Source organism: Canis aureus, chromosome 19, assembly GCF_053574225.1.
Source record: "Canis aureus isolate CA01 chromosome 19, VMU_Caureus_v.1.0, whole genome shotgun sequence".
Classification (NCBI taxonomy): domain Eukaryota; kingdom Metazoa; phylum Chordata; class Mammalia; order Carnivora; family Canidae; genus Canis; species Canis aureus.
This window is the reverse complement of record NC_135629.1, coordinates 54,490,997-54,511,072: the sequence shown is the minus strand read 5'-3', so window position 1 is coordinate 54,511,072 and position 20,076 is coordinate 54,490,997. Positions and strand designations below refer to the sequence as shown.

Below are 20,076 nucleotides of genomic sequence, written 5' to 3'. Positions count from 1 at the left end.
GGAGCCCTTATGCACTGCTGCTGGGAATGTAAAATGGTGCAACTATGTGGAATTTGTTCCTCAAAAAGAATATACAAAAAAAACTAAACATAGAATTATTTCATGACTCAGCAATTCCTCTTCTGGATCTGTACTCCAAAGAGTTGAAGGCAGGAACTCAAAGAGATATTCATACATCCATGTTCACAGCAGCATTGTTCATAGCAGCCAACAGGTGGAAGCAATTCAAGTAAACATTCACAGATGACTAGATAAGTAAAATGTAATGTATCCAGACAATGCAATACTATTCAGCCTTAAAGGAAGGATATTCTGACACTCGCTATAGCACAGAGGACCCTTGAGAACATTGTGCTCAGGGAAATAAGCAGACGCAAAGAACAAACATTCCATATCCCACTGATAGGAGATCCCTAAAAGAGTCCCATCCATGGAGACAGGAAGTAGATAGTGGGAGGCAGGTGTGCATGAGGGGGTTTAATGGGAACAGAGTTCCAGTTTAGGAAGATAAGAAAGTTATGGAGAGGGATGGTGAAGATGTGACTGTGCTTAACACCACTGAACTGTATGCTTAACTGGGGTTAAAATGGTAAATTTCATGTTATGTGTATTTATCACAATAAAGACAAAGAAAAGAGTAAATGTACCCGGTTAATTCCTAGTTCACTTTTTGAATTTTATTAAATGCCCACAGGATTTGGCCATTTCTTTCCCACACTAATCAAGAGTAAGCAGTCCCTAGAGTGTATGGGCTTTTCTTTTTGGTGTCCATTGCAGATGATTATCATATTGTAGCAGGTGGATAAGGAAATGTTGCTGTTAACCAATCATTCTCTGTTTTTTAGACATTGAAACACGAAGGGTTGAGAAATGCAGCCTGATGAAGACATTCAGGCTGAAGGCAGGAAACCAGACCATGGACATTCTCTGCACCACCATTCAGAAGGAAAGCTTGGGAGGTATAGTATATTGAGGTCCTAGAACTTAGACATCAGCCCAAGAATATTCCCAATGGAATTCCATGTTGCTCCTATAAAACAGTTCCCAGAGGCCCTTTATCATACATGAGGAAGTTCTGTGGATGATGTTTCTAAAGCCTAGGTCTGGGAAATTTACACTGGGCTCTTACAGCCAGAAAAAAAAGAAAGATGAAAAGAATCCAATTTCCTATACACAATTGTGTTTACATTGGATGTGTTGGAGTGGGACTGAAGTTGAGATTTCTTAATGACTTCCCATGTGTGCTCCTTGCTTAAGTCACCTCCACCCTCTAGGGTGCTCTAGGCTGGTTTCCTTAAATGGATGTCTTTCCCCTGCACATGAACAGTGAATGGTTCCCCATTTCCTAGAGAAGATACCTAGGAATAAACCTAACCAAAGAGGTAAATGATCTATACCCTCAAAACTAAAGAACACTTCTGAAAGTAATTGAGGAAAACACAAAGAGATGGAAAAATATTCCATGCTCATGGATTGGAAGAATTAATATTGTGAAAATGTCAATGCTACGCAGGGAAATTTACACATTTAATGCAGTCCCTATCAAAATACCATGGACTTTCTTCAGAGAGTTGGAACAAATCATCTTAAAATTTGTGTGGAATCAGAAAAGACCCTGAATAGCCAGGAGAATATTAAAAAAGAAAGCCATAACTGGGAGTATCACAATGCCAGATTTCAGGTTGTACTACAAAGCTGTGGTCATCAAGACAGTGTGGTACTGGCACAAAAACAGACACATAGATCAATGGAACAGAATAGAGAATAGAGATTCTATTCTTAAGAATAGAAGTGGACCCTCAACTTTATGGTCAACTAATATTCGACAAAGCAGGAAAGACTATTCACTGTCTTTTTAACTTCTGAATACTTCTGTTTATTTTTATCCATTTCTTTTTAAATTTAAGTTTTAATATTTTTAATTTTTTACTTGAGATATAATAGACATAAAACATTATATTAGTTTCAAGTATATGACATATATGATTCCTTTTTTGTCTAACTCATTTTTAAAACTGTGTACAGTCTATTATTAATCATTTTTAAGATTTTTCTTTTACTACTTTCCATATGTCTTTTCCCTCCTGCAAAATTACCTCCTACCCATCTTTTTCTCCCTCCTTCACTTCCTTGCTCTCTCCTTCATCTCTTCCCTTCCTCTCTCCTTTCTATCTTTCCTTCATTTTTCTCCTATCATCCTTCTTTCCCATCTTTCATTTTCCTTCCTTCCCTCCATCCACTGAGTCATCCACTCACTGTCCACATATCACCCAGCTTTCCTTCTTTCCGTTCTTCCATCCATCCATTCACACATCCATCTATCCATCCACCCTTCCATCTGTCCATCCACTATTCCATCCTTCCTTCCCTCCGTCCATTTATCCGTTCTTCACTAAATCCATCCATTCTTCCTTTCCTGTACCCACACATTCACCCATCTCTAACCTGCCTGCCTTCTTGCCTTCCTTCCTCTATCCCTTTAGCCTTCCATCAGATTCATTGATCTGCTTTGCAATTTTTGAGGAATAAAATAATGACTTCACCTTCCAAGCTTGAACTGAAAGTTCTTTATTATCTTTAATCTTTTCCTTAACTGTAAAATACCAAAGAAAATTTTCCCTATCAAGAGTGGTAGCATCTGACTCTAAAAAAAATAAATAAAAAATAAATAAAAAATAAAAAATAAAGTGGTAGCAAGGATGAAATTATTATTTAAATTTTAAAATACATTTAAAATTAAAAGAGTATTACTTAATGTGAATGACTCACCACATTGTCCCATAGTAAAGGCTCAATAGATGGTAATTGAAATTATTTTTTTCAGTGGTCTGACATCCTATCTAAAAATTAAAGCTACCATAGACAATTTGTTAAATCTTTGATGTTGCCTTCAAATGAGCATCACTGAACCTAGGTGGGGTTTCTTCTTTTTTTGTTTGTTTTTTTTTGGGGGGGGGGTTCTTCTTTATCCAGGTGCTGTCGCATTTATATCTTACGCTTCCATTGGTTTCATCATCAATGAGAGCTTTGTGTCTGAGGAAAACCTAATGACGAAGGAAAAGTTGCATAATTTCTACCTGAACTCCAAGGTAGTGAGTGGTACAATGGGATCCAGAAAGAACACCTCGCTCTCCACGTCCATTAATTTCACATTTCAGCATGAAAAGGTGCGTGAGAACCAGGTGACTCCATTACATCTACAGGGATTTTGTAACTAACTGGGAATGTTTCCATGCTGATGAATTTACAGGTTGGAAGTTTATAAAAAATGAGATAGATTCTCACTCATCTGGGGGACATGGTGTTAGAAAGTCTAAAATGAACCCAGAGTGAGAAAACTGGGCTACCCCTGAGCTCTACTGAGTAGATAACCTCAGAATCAACCCCTCAACTGTCCCCCAAGCCTCTGGACAGCTCCAACTTGTCAGACTGGTCCACATAAAACCAGTCAGATTTTAAGAAGGCACCAATCCAGACCAGCATATAAGATGAGTGATAGTCATTTGGGGTTTTTGAAGTGCTCTCAAGTGCTGTAACACGGTGTCAGACCAGGCAATTTCAATAGGAAAGTTTTCTGGGTTTTAGAACTTGCCAAAATTAAAAATGATTCTGTCTTCTTCAAGGGGGTTGTTTGCTGTGTAAGTAATTTCCTCAGAACTAGGCAACTTAAAGTGATATGCAAGTATTACTCACTTGCTTTCTGTGGGTCAGGAATGTGGGAGGGGCTTAGCTGGGTGGCTCTGGCTCAAGGATTCTTCTAAGTTTGTCATCAAGATGTTGGCTGGGTTGTGTCACCTGAAGGGTTCACTGAGGCTAAAGGGTTTGTTTTCAGGATGCTTCCCCCATCTGGCTGTTGGCAGGAAGCTTCTGTTTCTTGCTATGTGGGGTTCTCTGAGAGCTGCTTCAGTGTTCTCACAGCATGGCAGCTGGCTTCCATGAGTGCTCCAAGAGAGACTGCACCTAAGGGAGTGGAATTAGGCTTGACATTTTGAAGGGAGTGCCAAAGAATTGTCAGGATACAAAATCAATGCCCAGAAGTCAGTGACATTTCTATACACTAACAATGAGACTGAAGAAAGAGAAATTAAGGAGTCAATCCCATTTAGAATTGGTGGACATTTTTTAAACCACTACAGGAAGAGATGGAGCTGAGCGGTCTGGGTTCACGTCCCATCTCCTTTCCCATTCACTACTTAGGGAAGTTACTCCATCTTCTGTGATGAGCTTAGCCCAGAAGCTGAGGTTCTGTTACTTCTAGTAGCAATGTGCCTTGTTGGTTCATGGGAGAGATGAGTCCATGTGTATAAAGTCCTTAAAATAGTGCCTGGCATCAGCAAATGGTGCTGGGAAAACTGGATATGTGTGTGCTGAAGAGTAAAGTTAGACCCTTAAACCATATACAACATGAACACTAGATGGAACAGACATAAATGTAAGACATAAAACTATAAATCTTTTATAAGGCAACATAGTGGGAAAGTTTCATTACCTTGACATAGAAAGGGTTTCCTAGATATGACACCAAAAAACAGCCAACAAAAGTAGAAATAGACAAATGGATTACATCAAACTAAAAACTATGCATCAAAGGACACAGTCAATGGAGTGAAAAAGTAACCCATGGAATGGAAGAAAATACCTGATAATGAATTAGTACCCAGAATACATAAAGAAGGTCTACAATTCAACAACAGCAACAAAATAACTTGATTTTTTAAAAAGAGCAAAGGATCTGAATAGACATTTCTGAAAAGATGATATACAGATGGCCAAGCAGCACATGAAAAGATGCTGGACATCACTAATCATTAGGCATATGTAAATCAAAACCACAATGACATATCACCTCACATCCATTAGTATGGCTATTTTAAAAACCAATTAAATAGAGTGAGGATATAGAGGAATTGGAACCACTATGCACTGTTGATAGGAATATAAAATGGTGCAACCACTATGGAAAGTAGTATGGTGATTCCTCAAAAACTTGAACCTTGTATTACCATATGAAATAATATGGAATACTATTTAACTTTAAAAAGAAATGAGGACTGTTACTATGTAAGTGATGAATCACCAAATTCTAAACCTGAAACCAGTGTTACCATATATATTAAATAACTAGAAGTTAAATAAAAACTTGAAAAAATTGGGATCCCTGGGTGGCGCAGCGGTTTGGCGCCTGCCTTTGGCCCAGGGTGCGATCCTGGAGACCCGGGATCGAATCCCACATCAGGCTCCTGGTGCATGGAGCCTGCTTCTCCCTCTGCCTGTGTCTCTGTCTCTCTCTCTCTCTCTCTCTCTCTGTGACTATCATAAATAAAAAAAAAAGAGTCTCTTAAAAAAAAAAACTTGAAAAATGAACAAATACAATTTTGATATGTACTACAACATGGATAAACCTCCATGGTTCAGTATGCTGAACAGGACAGTATGCTGAAGTGAAATACACCAAACAAAAAAAGACAAACGCTGTAATCTTCCTTTTCGTATGAGGTCCTCAGAGTTGTCGAGTTCATAGAAACAGTTAATAGGTGTTTGCCTAAAGCTGTAGGGAGAGTATGAGGAGTTACTTTTAATGGGTATAGAGTTTCAGTTTTACAAAATGACAAAGTTCTGGAGATGAGTTACACAAGAATATGAATATACTTAACACTACAGTGCTGTCCACTCAAAAATGGTTAGGATGGTAAATTTTATGTTATGCAATTTTTACCTTAAAAAAAACTTTCTTAAAAAATTTGACACCATCATATAAACATTCCCAAGCATTAGATACCATTACTATCTAGGCTCAACCTTTGTTGATTTTTTTTTTTAAATGTAACTCTGTGGGAATTTCAGGACACTAGGTGGTGAGCACTTATAATATTTTTTTCTGCCATTTCTTTCCTGTCAAAGATGTTGCCAAGCAATATTCAGAAACCACTTCCCCCTTACCCAGCTCTTGGCTGAACATAGGAGATTAGATAGATAGATAGATAGATAGATAGATAGATAATAGATTACCCTTGGACCTGGATTAAGGAAATACAAAGACTTTTGTCTCCATTATGTAATCAAACTTTGGGCATGATTGAGTAACTATGTGAAAACATCCTGGCCCCATTTATAGCTCCCACTGGGGCCCATTATACTTAAGTTATTCATTGTAGCAGCTTCAATGGGCAAGTCCTCTTATGCATCAAATGAAAGAACAGTGAGAAACACTTTTGTGCACGTACCATATTTTGAGTTTTGTGTGTTACTTAACAAGTCTGTGTCTCTATCCTCCAACATGTGCACCTGGGAGAGTAACAGTATCTACACCATAAACTGCTGTGGAGGTTGAGTGATTCCATGCTGGATCTATAGATTGGTACCTGCATACATAGATAGGTGTCAGTGTTGTCTGTGTCAGTGATGAGGACAATTGCAATGGAGATAAGGACTATTTGTTGGGAATTCAACAGATGGATTCTCCTCTCCAGGAAATCATGTTGCCCTGACCTCAAAAATGATCTCCTTTTCTTACTTACCTTACAAATGACAGTGGCAGTCAGGTAGGATGGTTAAGATTTATGGCTCTGAAGGCAGAAATCCAGAATTGGAATTCCATCTCCTTGTTTATCACCACAAGACAACTATCAGTTTCCTCCTATGGAAAAGGAGTATATGAATACCTGCCTCACAAACGGTTTTGTAAGCAGCCAATGAGATAGTAGATATGAAATGCCTAGTATGTTTTGGAGTACGAACAACAATCAGTAAATTTTAGTTATTCCATGACCGGACTAAGGCAATGTGGTTATTCTCCAGATAAAGAGAGAAAATGAGCAGCCCCTCTGTGTCTACTGGCAAGGGTCCTCATGGTCTAATGAAGGCTGTCAAGTCATTTCCTCAGATGAAAATCAAACTGTTTGCAGCTGCAGCCACCTCTCCAGCTTTGCCATTCTCATGGCATCCACCAAATTAAAGGTAATCTCTACTTCTGTAAATAAACTGACCTTTCGGGGATCCCTGGGTGGCGCAGCGGTTTGGCGCCTGCCTTTGGCCCAGGGCGCGATCCTGGAGACCTGGGATCGAATCCCACGTCGGGCTTCCGGTGCATGGAGCCTGCTTCTCCCTCTGCCTATGTCTCTGCCCCTCTCTCTTTCTCTCTCTGTGACTATCATAAATAAATAAAAAATTTAAAAAAAAATTTAAACTGACCTTTCATTGAAGTGGAACATTATCAAGTTCCATAAAAAAGAGGATTGATTGAATGAATGCATTCTGATATTGAATGGAGAGAGATTTTAAAGCAACCCCTCTACTCGTGAAAGGCTGTCAATATTTTCAGTGGAAAACACTAGAATGTTGACCTGGAAGTGCAAGCTATTAAGTGCTTCTCACAGTTTCCTGTTCCTAAGAATCACAACAGATGCTTATTTTAAAATTCATTTTCTTGATTCCATCCCTGAGAGATTTGGATTCTGGAAACCTAGAATGGGGGTCAGGGATGTGCATTTTACAAGAGGATTAGTTCCTTAGACAAATATTTGGTGAGCATCTAGGACTGCCAGGCAGAGTCAAAGTGTGTAGAAGACAGCCCCTGTCTTTGTGAACAGGGACATAGTAAGAAATGGATGTCATAATAAGTGAATTGTGTTGTATGTTGGAAATTTCTCTCTCTGATATGCAAAAATGATAACAGGGACTACTACTCTGTGCTCTCTCAACACCCAGGGAAAGAATGTCAAACATCCCCTTTACATTGATCATACATTGAACTGATAATTTTGGAACCTAGTAGGTTAAAGAAAATATACTAGTAAATTATGTTCATGTTTCTTTTTTACATTTTTTTAAAGATTTTATTTATTTATTCATGAGAGACTGAGAGAGAGAGAGAGAGGCAGAGACATAGGCAGAGGGAGAAGCAGGCTCTATGCAGGGAGCCTGACATGGGACTCAATCCCAGTTCTCCAGGATCACGCCCTGGGCTAAAGGCAGCGCTAAACTGCTGAGCTTCCCCGGCTGCCCTCTTTTTTACATTTTTTTTAAATTTTTATTTATTTATGATAGTCACACAGAGAGAGAGAGAGAGAGAGAGAGAGGCAGAGACACAGGCAGAGGGAGAAGCAGGCTCCATGCACCGGGAGCCCAACGTGGGATTCCATCCCAGGTCTCCAGGATCGCGCCCTGGGCCAAAGGCAGGCGCCAAACCGCTGCGCCACCCAGAGATCCCTTTTTTACATTTTTAATGAGGCTACTAGAATATGTAAAATTACCTCATAGGGTGTATCTTTTTTGAAAAAAACAACTTTATTGAGACATCCTTGACATATAAAAATTGTATTTATAGTTAAGGTGAACAACTTGATGTTTATGTGTATGCACTGTGACAAGACCATCACAGTCAAGCTAAATAACTTACCCGTCACCTCTACATGGATGCCATTTCATGTGTGCATGTGATGGGAATTAAGATTTCAAGCAAATTTCAAGCATACATTACAGCATTGTTAACTCTTGCCACCACACTACACATTAGATCCCCAGAACTCATTCAGCTTATATAACTGAAGCTTAGTGCCCCCTGGTCACATCTCCTCATTTTCCCTATGCCCAGTCCCTGGCAACGATTATTCTACTCTCTGCTTCTGTGAGTTTGACTATTTTAGATTTTGCTTATAAGTGAGATCATGCAGTATTGGTCTTCCAGTGTCTGGCTTGTTTCACTTACCTGATGTCCTCAGGGTTCCTCCACATTGTCACAAATGGCAAGATTTCCTTCTTTTTTTTAATTTTTTTTTATTTATTTATGATAGTCACACAGAGAGAGAGAGAGAGAGGCAGAGACACAGGCAGAGGGAGAAGCAGGCTCCATGCACCGGGAGCCCGACGTGGGATTTGATCCCGGGTCTCCAGGATCGCGCCCTGGGCCAAAGGCAGGCGCCAAACCGCTGCGCCACCCAGGGATCCCGATTTCCTTCTTTTTTTTTAAGGCTGGGTCTATTCCATTGAATGAATACACCTCATTGTCTTTATTCATCTGTTCATCGGTGGATATTTAGGTTGTTTTCATCTTAACTTTTGTGAATGATGCTCATAAGATATTTCCATGGGACAGTGCCAGCTTGGTGGTTCCAGGTTTCCAACATCCCTGTGTAGAAAATGCTATCTTTGACTCTATTAAATTGCTAGGACTGCCATAACAAAGTGTCACAGACTGGGTGGCTTAAACAACAGAAATTTAGTATCACAGATCTAGAATCTGAAAGTCCAAGTGCAAGGTGTTGGCAGGATTGCTTTTTTCTGAGTCCTCTCTCTTTGGCCTGTAGATGGCCTCCATCTCCCTGTGTCCTCATGTGGTCCTCATCCTCTACCTTTTTCCAAATTTCAAATAAGGACACCAGTCCTATTGGATCAGAGCCCCCCTAATTATGTCATACTACTCAGCTCTTTAAAGACCTTGTCTACAAATACAGTCATATACTGAGGTCCTGGGGATTAGGACTTCCACATATGAATTTGGAGGCAGGGGACACAATTCTGCCTGTAATACTGCCTCCATTTTAAATATGGGGACTTCAGATCTCAGAGAGTTGAAGTCACTTGTTTGGGGGACTGAACTGGGATGCCCATCTGACTCTCCATCAGGCACATAATGACAGTGCTGGAAACTACAATGGATTCCTTCTTTGCTGACTCAGGTGGATCCCGTGCTGACCATGATCACCTATGTGGGGTTGAGCCTGTCTCTGCTGTGCCTCTTCCTGGCAGCCCTCACCTTCCTCCTTTGCCGACCCATCCAGAACGCCAGCACCTCCCTCCACCTGCAGCTCTCCATCTGCCTCTTCCTGGCCCACCTGCTTTTCCTCTCAGGCATCAACTGGACAGAACCCAAGGTAGGAGAATCAGCTGAAACTCACTTTTATGTAAACATTTCCACTGACATTGCCACTATGATCCTGAAGCCCAAGTAGGTAGATGTAGGAAGAGGGATGGAATACAAAAATTTGGGTAGACAGTCCACTTCCCCCCATTGTCATCAGTTGCCCATTTTAGCACTGTCTATTGACAATGGAGTCTCTGGGAACAAGTGTTAGAAAGGAGCTTCCTGGCTATGAAATGGTGGAAATCACATATCTAGTCAAACTAATTTTTTTTAACATGGCAAACCTGAAGATCAACAGAGGAATTAACTTGGCTGAAATCACATAATAGTTTTTTTGAGGTGTTAGATAGGAACCTCAGAGTCCTGCACTAAATCCAGTACACACAGATATAGCCCATTTTTCAGCAGAACTTCCTGTGAAAATGAAAATGTTCTATATTTGAACTCTTCAAAATGGTAGCCACTGGTAGGTGTCTAGTATGACTGAGAAACTTTAAAATTTTGATTTTAATTAATTTTGAAAATTAATATTATTAATTTTATATTAATTATAAATTAATAATTTCTATTCTATATTAAATAGAATATTCTATATTCTATTTAATTAATATTAATTAATATTAAAATTAATATAGAACATGAAAATGTTCTATATTTGAACTCTTCAAAATGGTAGCCACTGGTAGGTGTCTAGTATGACTGAGAAACTTTAAAAATTTGATTTTAATTAATTTTTTACATTTTTAATTAAATTCAATTTGTCAACATATAGTATAACACCCAGTGCTCTTTCCATCAAGTGCCCTCCGCAGTGCCTGTCACCCAGCTACCCCATCCCCCCAATCCCTTCCACAACTTTTTGTTTGTTTCCCATAGTTAGGAGTCTCTCATGGGGAAAAAAAAGGAGTCTCTCATGGTTTGTCTTCCTCTCTGATTTTTCCCACTCAATTCTCCTCCTTTCCCTTATAATCCTTATAATCTTATACTCCATGTATGAGTGAAACCATGTGATGATTGTCCTTCTCTGATTGGCTTATTTCACTCAGCATAATACCCTCCAGTTCCAACCATGTCGATGTAAATGGTATTCATCTTTTCTGATGGCTGAGTAATATTCCATTGTATATATACCACATCTTCTTTATCAATTCATCTATTGAAGGACATCTTGGTTCCTTCCACAGTTTGGCTATTGTGGACATTGCTGCTATGAACATTGGGGTGCAGATGTCCCAGTGTTTCACTACATCAGTATCTTTGGGTAAATATCCAGGAGTGCAATTGCTGGTCATAGGGTAGCTCTATTTTTAACTTCTTGAGGAACCTCCACACTGTTTTCCAGAGCGACTGTACCAGTTTGCATTCCCACCAACAGTGCAAGAGGGTTCTCCTTTTTCCACATCCTCTCCAACATTTGTGGTTTCCAGTCTTGTTAAGTTTCATCATTTTCACTGGTGTGAGGTGGTATCTCATTGTGGGGTTTTTTATGTATATTTTTTATTGGGGTTCAATTTGCCAACATATAGTATAACACCCACTGCTCATCCCATCAAATGCCCTCCTCAGTGCCTGTCAACCAACACCATTTATTGAAGAGATTGTCCTTTTTCCAGGGGATATTCTTTCCTGCTTTGTGGAATATTAGTTGACCATAGAGTTGAGGGTCCACTTCTGGGTTCTCTATTCTGTTCCACTGATCTCTGTGTCTGTTTTTGTGCCAGTACCATGCTGTCTTGATGATCATAGCTTTGTAATACAGCTTGAAATCTGGCATTGTGATGCCCCCAGCATTGGTTTTCTTTTTCAATATTCCTCTGGCTATTCAGGGTCTTTTCTGATTCCATACAAATCTTAAGATTATTTGTTCCAACTCTGTGAAGAAAGTAGATGGTATTTTGATAGGAATTTCATTGAACATGTAAATTGCTTTATGAGTGTTGAACCATCCTTGCATCCTGGGGATAAATCCCACTTGTTCATGGTGAATAATCCTGTTAATGTACTGTTTGATCCTATTGGCTAGTATGTTGGTGAGAATTTTTGTATCCATGTTCATCAGGGATATTAGTCTATAATTCTCCTTTTTGGTGGGGTCTTTGGTTTTGGGATCAAATGGCCTCATAAATGAGTTTGGAAGTACTCTGTCCCTTTCTATCCTTCAGAACAGCTTTAGTAGAATCGGTATTATTTCTTCTTTAAACCTTTGATAGAATTCACCTGGGAAGCCATCTGGCCCTGGACTTTTGTGTCTTGGGAGGTTTTTGATGACTGCTTCAATTTCCTTGCTGGTTACTGGCCTGTTCAGGTTCTCTATTTCTTCCTGTTCCAGTTTTGGTAATTTGTGAGTTTCCAGAAATGCATCCATTTCTTCTAGACTGCCTAATTTGTTGGCATATAGTTGCTCATAATACGTTTTTTAAATCGTTTGTATTTACTTGGTATTAGATGTGATCTTTCCTCTTTTGTTCATGATTTTATGAATTTGAGTCTTTTTTTCTTTTTAATAAAGCTGGCTAGGGGTTTCTCTATTTTATTAATTCTTTCAAAGAAACAGATCCTGGTTTTGTTGACCTACAGTTCTTCTGATCTCTATTTCATTGAGTTCATTCTATTTTGTTGAGTTCTTCTTTAATCTTTATTATCTCTCTTCTTCTACTTGGTTTAGATTTATTTGCTGTTCTTTCTTAAATTCCTTTTTTTATAAATTTATTTTTTATTGGTGTTCAATTTGCCAACATATAGAATAAAACCCAGTGCTCATCCCGTCAAGTGCCCACCTCAGTGCCCGTCACCCAGTCACCCCCACCCCCCGCCCACCTCCCCTTCCACCACCCCTAGTTCATTTCCCAGAATTAGGAGTCTTTCAGGGATCCCTGGGTAGCGCAGCGGTTTGGCGCCTGCCTTTGGCCCAGGGCGTGATCCTGGAGACTCGGGATCGAATCCCACATCAGGCTCCCGGTGCATGGAGCCTGCTTCTCCCTCTGCCTATGTCTCTGCCTCTCTCTCTCTCTCTGTGACTATCATAAATAAATTTTAAAAAATTTTAAAAAATTAGTCTTTCATGTTCTGTATCCCTTTCTGAAATTCCTTTAGCTGCGAGGTTAGCTTATGTATTTGAGTTTTTTTCCAAATTTTTAAGGGAAAAAATACATCGCTTGTATTGTGATGTATTTCCCTCTAGAGACCACTTTTGCTGTATCCCAAAGATTCTGAATGGTTGTATTTCATTTTCATTAGTTTCCATGAATCTTTTTAATTCTTCTCTAATTTCCTGGTTGACCCATTCATTTTTTAGTAGGATGCTCTTTAACCACCATGTGTTTGAGTTTCTTCCAAATTTCTTCTTGTGATCGCGTTCTAGTTTCAAAGCATTGTGGTCTGAAAACATGCTGGGCATGATCCCAATCTTCTGGTATCAGTTGAGACCTGATTTGTGGCCGGTATGTGGTCTATTCTGGAGAAAGTTCCATGTGCACTTGAGAAGAATATGTTTTCACTTGCTTTCAGATAGAATGTCCTGTATATATCTGTTAATCTATTTGGTCCGGTGTATCATTCAAGGCCCTTGTTTCTTTGGTCATGTTCTGTTTAGAATATCTGTCATTTGCTGAGAGTGCCCTCTTGAAGTCTCCTACTGTTAGTGTATTATTATCTAAGTATCTCTTTACTTTGGTTATTAATTGATTGATATACTTGGTGGCTCCCACATTAGGGGCATAAATATTCATAACCATTAGGTCTTCTTGTTATATAGATCCTTTAAGTATGATATAGTGTCCCCTTTCATCTCTTACTACAGTCTTTTGTATAAACTCTAATTTATCCAATATGAGGATTGTTACCCAGCTTTCTTTTGAGGACCATTTGAGTGGTAAATGGTTCTCTACCCTTTCATTTTCAGGCTGGAAGTGTCCTCAGGTCTAAAATGAGTCTTTTGTAGACAGCATATAGATGGGTCTTGCTTTTTTTTTATCCAGTCCAATACCCTGCATCTTTTGATGGGATTATTTAGCCCATTCACGTTCAGAGTAACTACTGAAAGACATGAATTTAGTGTCATTGTATTATCTATACAGTCCCTGTTTTGTGTATTGTTTCTTTGGGCTTCCTCTTTCTTTTACAGGGTCCCCCTTAATATTTCTTGCAGAGCTGGTTTGGTGGTTACATATTCTTTCAGTTTCTGCCTATCCTGGAAGCTCTTTATCTCTCCTTCTATTCTGAATGACAGCCTTGCTGGATAAAGTATTCTTGGCTGCATATTCATCTCATTTAGTACCCTGTATATATCCTGCCAGCCCTTTCTGGCCTGCCAGATCTCTGTGGAGAGGTCTGCTGTTAATCTTATATTTTTCTCAATATAAGTTAAGAATCTCTTTTCTTGAACTGCTTTAAGAATTTTCTCTTGGGCAGCCCAAGTGGCTCAGCAGTTTAGCTCCACCTTCAGCCCAGGGCCTGATCCTGGAGACCTGGGATGGAATCCAATGTCAGGTTCCCTGCATGGAACCTGCTTCTCCCTCTGCCTGTGTCTCTGCCTCTCTCTCTCTCTCTCTCTCTCTCATGAATAAATAAAATCTTTTTTAAAAAAGAATTTTCTCTTTATCTTTGAATTTGTAAGTTTCACTATTAAATGTTGAGATGTTAAATGGTTTTTATTGATTTTGGGGGGTGGGGGGTTCTCTCTATCTATTGGATCTGAATGTCTGTTTCCTTCCCCAGATTAGGGAAGTTCTCAGCTATGATTCTTCAGATATATTTTGTGATCCTCTCTCTCTCTTAGCCTCTTCTGGAATCCCAGTTAGATGTAATTCTTCCTTCTCAAGCTATCATTTATTTCCCTAGGCCTTTCCTCATGGGCTCTTAATTGTTTTTCTCTTTTTTCCTCCACTTCCTTCCTTTCCATCAATTTGTCTTTTATGTCACTCACTCTCTCTTCCACCTCATTAACCCTAGCAGTTAGAGCATCCAGTTTGGATTGTGTCTCATTTAAAGTATTTTTTATTTTGGCCTGATTAGATCTCAATTCTGCAGTAATGAAGTCTCTAGAGTCCTTTACATTTTTTTCCAGAGCCACCAGTAACTTTATAATTGTACTTCTGAATTGAATTTCTGACATTGTATTTAAATCCACATTCAGTAACTCTGTGGCAGAGTATTGCCTCCAGTTCTTTCTTTTGTGGTGATTCCTTTTAGTCATTTTGCCCAGTGCAGAGTGGCTGTATGAGCAAGCTGAGTCAAAAATATCAACCACGACCTAAGTAAAATACACACTAGATGATTCTGAAGAGGTTGGAGACCAGAAAATAAAAGAAAAAGAAGAACAGAACAAAAGAAAACAAAAGGACCACTAAAGTGAAAAACCAATTTTAAAACAAAATAGTAAAAATAAAAAACCAAAAACGAAGAAGAAAAAGAAAGGAAAGGGGGGGGGAGTATGGTGGTGGTGAGGAAGTGATAGTGGAGAGAGAATATAGTCTCCCTGAGGGTACCTAGAGGGTGACCCTCTTGGTTCTGAGTGCATTTTGTTCTGTATGTTAGAATATTCTCAACCTCAAATTTATATAAACTATCAATACTTGTATTAAGACCCAACATTGACCACAAAAACATAAACAAGATAAAAGAGGGGGGCAGAATGGGAAGGAAGAGAGAACATAGTCTCATAGAATAAATCAACACAGTGTTCTACTTGGTTCTGGGTGTATTTTGGTTGTATGTTAGAAGATACTAAATTCCACCATTGTAAAACAAAATGACACAGAAAAAGCAAAAAACAAAAACCCACATCTTGTATATCTACCAAAATTAAATTAAATACATTGAAGGGAATCCAGAATTGAAGGGAATCCAGAAGTGAAAAATATATCTAAGACATGTAATTGTAGAAATATAAAAGTCAAAAAGGAAAAAACTTAAAAATGAAGAGTTGGTAAAATACTATAGTTAGGCAGGAAAAGAGAAAAAATGTTGGAAATTTTTAACCTGATACAAAAATGAGTCGTAATGAAAAAAGAAAAGAAAAGATCCTCTAGTTCTATATATGATTTTTCCTCAGTCCTGGAGCTTTCCAGTGCTGCTTTTCCCTTGTTCTTCTAGCAGTTCTTCTGGGGGTGGGGTCTGCTGCACTGATCCTCGGGTGTCTGTGCCTGAGCAGAAATGCCCTGTCCCTTGCCAGTTGCTGGACTCAGTATGAGCTGTTTATCCTATGAGGCCTCTTTGTTCCCTAGAGGCCCCACGTCTCCCAGGTAAAAGGTGAAAACAAGAAGAAAAAATGGCGGTGGACAGATTTCCAGCTCTGGAGTCGAACTCCCTGCTTGACTAACCTGTCTCCCAGTCCACACTGGTCTAGATGCTCCTGGGGGCAGGCACAGGTGCACTGATCTGCACAGCCTGCAGAGCACCCAGCAGCAGGAGAGTTTTTGCTTTCCTGTGCCCTTCCCGCTTCCACCTGTCCCAAGAGGAATGGAGGATAGCCAGCTTTGTCCACTTCAGCACCCTGGGATCCAGGGCCCTGTGTCGCTGGACCCGCATTCCAAGGGACTGCTTCTCCCAAAGAAAATGAAGGACAGCTGCCTCCATCCAGTGCCAGGCTCTAGGTAAAGGGAGCTCTGGGGCCAGCCAGCATAATCAGCTGGCTTATGCCCTGAAGGGTTGTGGTGCTCCAGCCCTTTACCAAGACCAGACCATGTTTTTCCGTGAGCTTTCTACTGGGTGCCCCTCCTCTTACAGTGTCTTGGGGAATCTTGATGCTTCACTGCCCCTCCTGCAACTCTGCCCTATTTCTCTACTAAGCACTTTTCTATCAGAGAAAACTGAGGCCCAGATTCTTAAAGTTCCTGCTTGTTCAGGGCTGGGCTTTCATGCCCTGGAGGCTTTTGTGGCTCCCCTTTCAACTGGCTTGTCACAGTTCCCCTCTTCCACTTGATTTTTTTTTTCGCCTTCCTACCTTGTTAGAAGCAAAAAGTAGTCTCTCTGTAGCATGCCAGCTGCTCTCTCTTTATGTCTCAGGACGAATTTGTAGGTGTTCAGGGTGTTTTGAAAGTTACCTAGGTAAGACCAGACGAGATGAGGACCCCTACTCTTCTGCCATCTTGCCTCCTATCTAATTTTAATGAATTTCAATATAAATAGCCCCATGAGTGTTTCCTAACTGCAAGGTAGACTATGAGCTCTCTAGACCTCAAGCTCAAGGTCTCCCAGAACAAGTAGAGAGAGCAAATTCTCCCTTCTTCCATTAATGTTTTATTTAAGCCCTCAAGTGGATTGGTTGATGCCTACCTACCCTTACTGGTGAAGGTGATCTTCAGGTCTACTGACTCAAATTCTAATGTCTTCCTGAAACACCCACACAGACACACCCAGAAATAATGTTTTACCTGTTATCTGGGCATTAGTTAGCTCAGCTGAGTCGACACATAAAGATAAACAGCACACCCACACAAAGGGCAAGGGCCATGGACTATTCATCTACCAACTTTAATCTGTCATGGATCTGAGGAATCTTCCTATGACATTCATTCCTGGGCATTTCTGGCCTGCTCCATACATGGGATAAGCATGGGGCCACTGAAAGCTCCTCAAAAATATGTTGCCCCCAGGCAAAATATTACAGGTGTTAGAATTGAAAATGCAGGCCACACCCAAGTATTGCTAAGTGCTGAGGACATAATCGGGTACAGGGGTATAAACCACATTCTTAACTCTTGTCTCCCCTCCAGGTGCTGTGCTCCATCATTGCAGGGGTGCTGCACTACCTCTACTTGGCCGCCTTCACCTGGATGCTCCTTGAAGGGCTACATCTCTTCCTCACGGTTAGGAATCTCAAGGTGGCCAACTACACCAGTGCAGGCAAATTCAAGAAGTTCATGTACCCTTTTGGCTATGGGATTCCAGCTCTGGTTGTGGCTGTGTCTGCAGTAATAGGACCCCAAAATTATGGAACACACACACAGTAAGCATGATGTATGCCTTGATGGTGGAAGTGGTGTCTATGGCTGATACATGATCAGAAATCAAAAGCATTTCAGTCCATTTCCCATTGTAAATTATTCCTCAAACCAGTCTCTTTATAAGCCAGAATTCTATTTTCTCTTAGAAATCCCTAGAGAAATGGTTCTCAGCATCTTTGGGGGCTGGATCCTTTTGAGACTTTAAAATCCAGGGCCTATTTCCCCAAAGAGGGAAATGTACTTTTCAGAAAAATGTACTTACACATTAAATTTTGACTATAACTTCAGGATATTAGGGACAAAAAGTACATTCAAGAAATTCAAGGATGTTGGCAAATCAAACTCCAATAAAAAATATCCAAAAGGAAAAAGAAATTCAAGGATGGAAAAGCCCACCCGTAGCCTTTGTGTTCTGTAATATTCTGAAAGAGTAGGCTGAAGAGGTTGAGATTCATCCCCAAAATGTAAAGAGTAACAACAATAGCAACAAATCTGGAAGGCTTGTGATGCCTCAGAGATAGCCTATATTTCATCTCATTCTCCCTGTGATCCTGTGGGGTCAGCACTGTTCATCACCTCATACACAGGATATCTGGGGCTTCGTGCTTCTAAGAAACTTTCTCAAGGTTGGAACTATAGAGAGTGTAACTAATAATTCCTCACTAAAGGATTGTTGCCTCACTAAGGAAGTTTACAAAGCTCTGCAAAGTTAGCTGAAGATGTTAGTATTTTGGCAATGAGGCTGCTGTTGGGAGTAGGCATGCATGTGTTAAAACAACATGATAAAGGTGATTCTCTTGAAGGAAAAAAGATGCCCTGTCTCCATCTTGAACCAAACAGCCTACCAGAATGATTCTGGAGATATTATGGTAGCATAGATCAAGGTTGGCAAAAGTTCTATAGGGCTAAAGGGTAAGTATTTTGTCTCTGCAGGTATCCAGTCCTTGTGGCAAATAATGAATATGGCTCTTGTGGTAGGAGAGCAGCCAATATGTAGACCATATTAAATGGATGGGTGTGACTGTGTTTCAATAAAACTTTATTTACAGAAACAAGGGGTGGACTGGATTTGGCCTGTGGGTCATCATTTGTAACATTTGGAATAAAACATAAGCACAGGAGCTTTTCTGCTCACTGAATATTGGCAATTGCCTGTTATATGTACTAGTTTTATGCTTCCAAGTCTCTGTTTAGAATAATTAGACTATTTTTGCCAACATAAGCCACGATGTAATAAAAAGGACTTGGGCAACAGAGTACTTGGTACATGGAATATAGTTGCTTAGTGTTGGTAGGTTTTTTGCTATACTCAACAACATTATCTCATTTGATCTTTCCTATGAGATCTATATGAGGAAAACTGCAAAAGTGTGATGAAAGAAATCAAAGAAGATTCAAATAAATGGAGATATGGTTATTGTTCATGAGGAGGAAGATTCAGTATTGTCAAGGAGTCAGTCAGTTCTTCCCCAATTGATCTATAGATTCAATACATTCACAATGACAATCCCAGAAAATTATTTTGTAGATATTGATAAGCGGATTCTAATGTTTATATAGAGAAGCAAAAGACCCTGAAGAGCTAACACAATATTGGATGAGAGGAACAGTCAGAGGACTGATCCAACCTGACTTCAAGAGTTGGCAATATGGCCACTGTCACCATTTAATCTTTTGATACTTGTGTTTGCCCCCACTTACAAAGGAAACTGAGCTTAGAGTGTATAGCTTGTGTCAGATGAGAACCCATGTCTTATTCCATCTAAAATCCGGGTTCTGAACTAAATCGTTCCTGGCATTGGTTGAATCTTGCTCAGGAGTCTGAATTCAAGCTCTCTGCCCTCCAAGAAATAGGCAGCTCACGTGTAACCTTCTCTCAACAGCTGCTGGCTCAAGCTCGATAGAGCGTTCATCTGGAGTTTCATGGGACCAGTGGCTGTCATTATCTTGGTGAGTGACTAGTGATAGTTATTTATGGGAGTGCCCGCCCTGGGCTGGCCAAGCATAGAGTGTGATTCTTTCTGTGAAAGTAGAAATGATGTGAAGCTAAGAAAATATAGCCTAATGTGATGAACTCCTCTTCCTGGAAATGCTCTCTTCATCTGTCTTTCCCTGCTTCCCCCTGGTTCACTTGTTGCTTTGATGGAACATAACCCTCTACTGGGAATTCTTCTAAAAATCCCACGTTTCTTCATTCAGCAAATATTTAACAAGTATCTACTCTGCACAGAGTGACATGTTCTCCTGTTCATCAGGAACTTCCTGATC

At 39.9% G+C, this 20,076-nt stretch overlaps 1 protein-coding gene across 1 annotated transcript in view; it reads left to right on the top strand.

The window, feature by feature from the left end:
* Positions 1-20,076, top strand: part of LOC144291142 (putative adhesion G protein-coupled receptor E4P) — a 42,545-nt gene that overhangs the window by 15,288 nt on the left and 7,181 nt on the right. The window contains exons 4-9 of the mRNA XM_077860861.1: positions 846-959; positions 2,974-3,167; positions 6,799-6,957; positions 9,678-9,872; positions 17,578-17,810; positions 19,692-19,758. Of these exons, the coding sequence (XP_077716987.1) occupies positions 846-959; positions 2,974-3,167; positions 6,799-6,957; positions 9,678-9,872; positions 17,578-17,810; positions 19,692-19,758 (962 nt within the window). The remainder of the gene's footprint in view (positions 1-845; positions 960-2,973; positions 3,168-6,798; positions 6,958-9,677; positions 9,873-17,577; positions 17,811-19,691; positions 19,759-20,076) is intronic.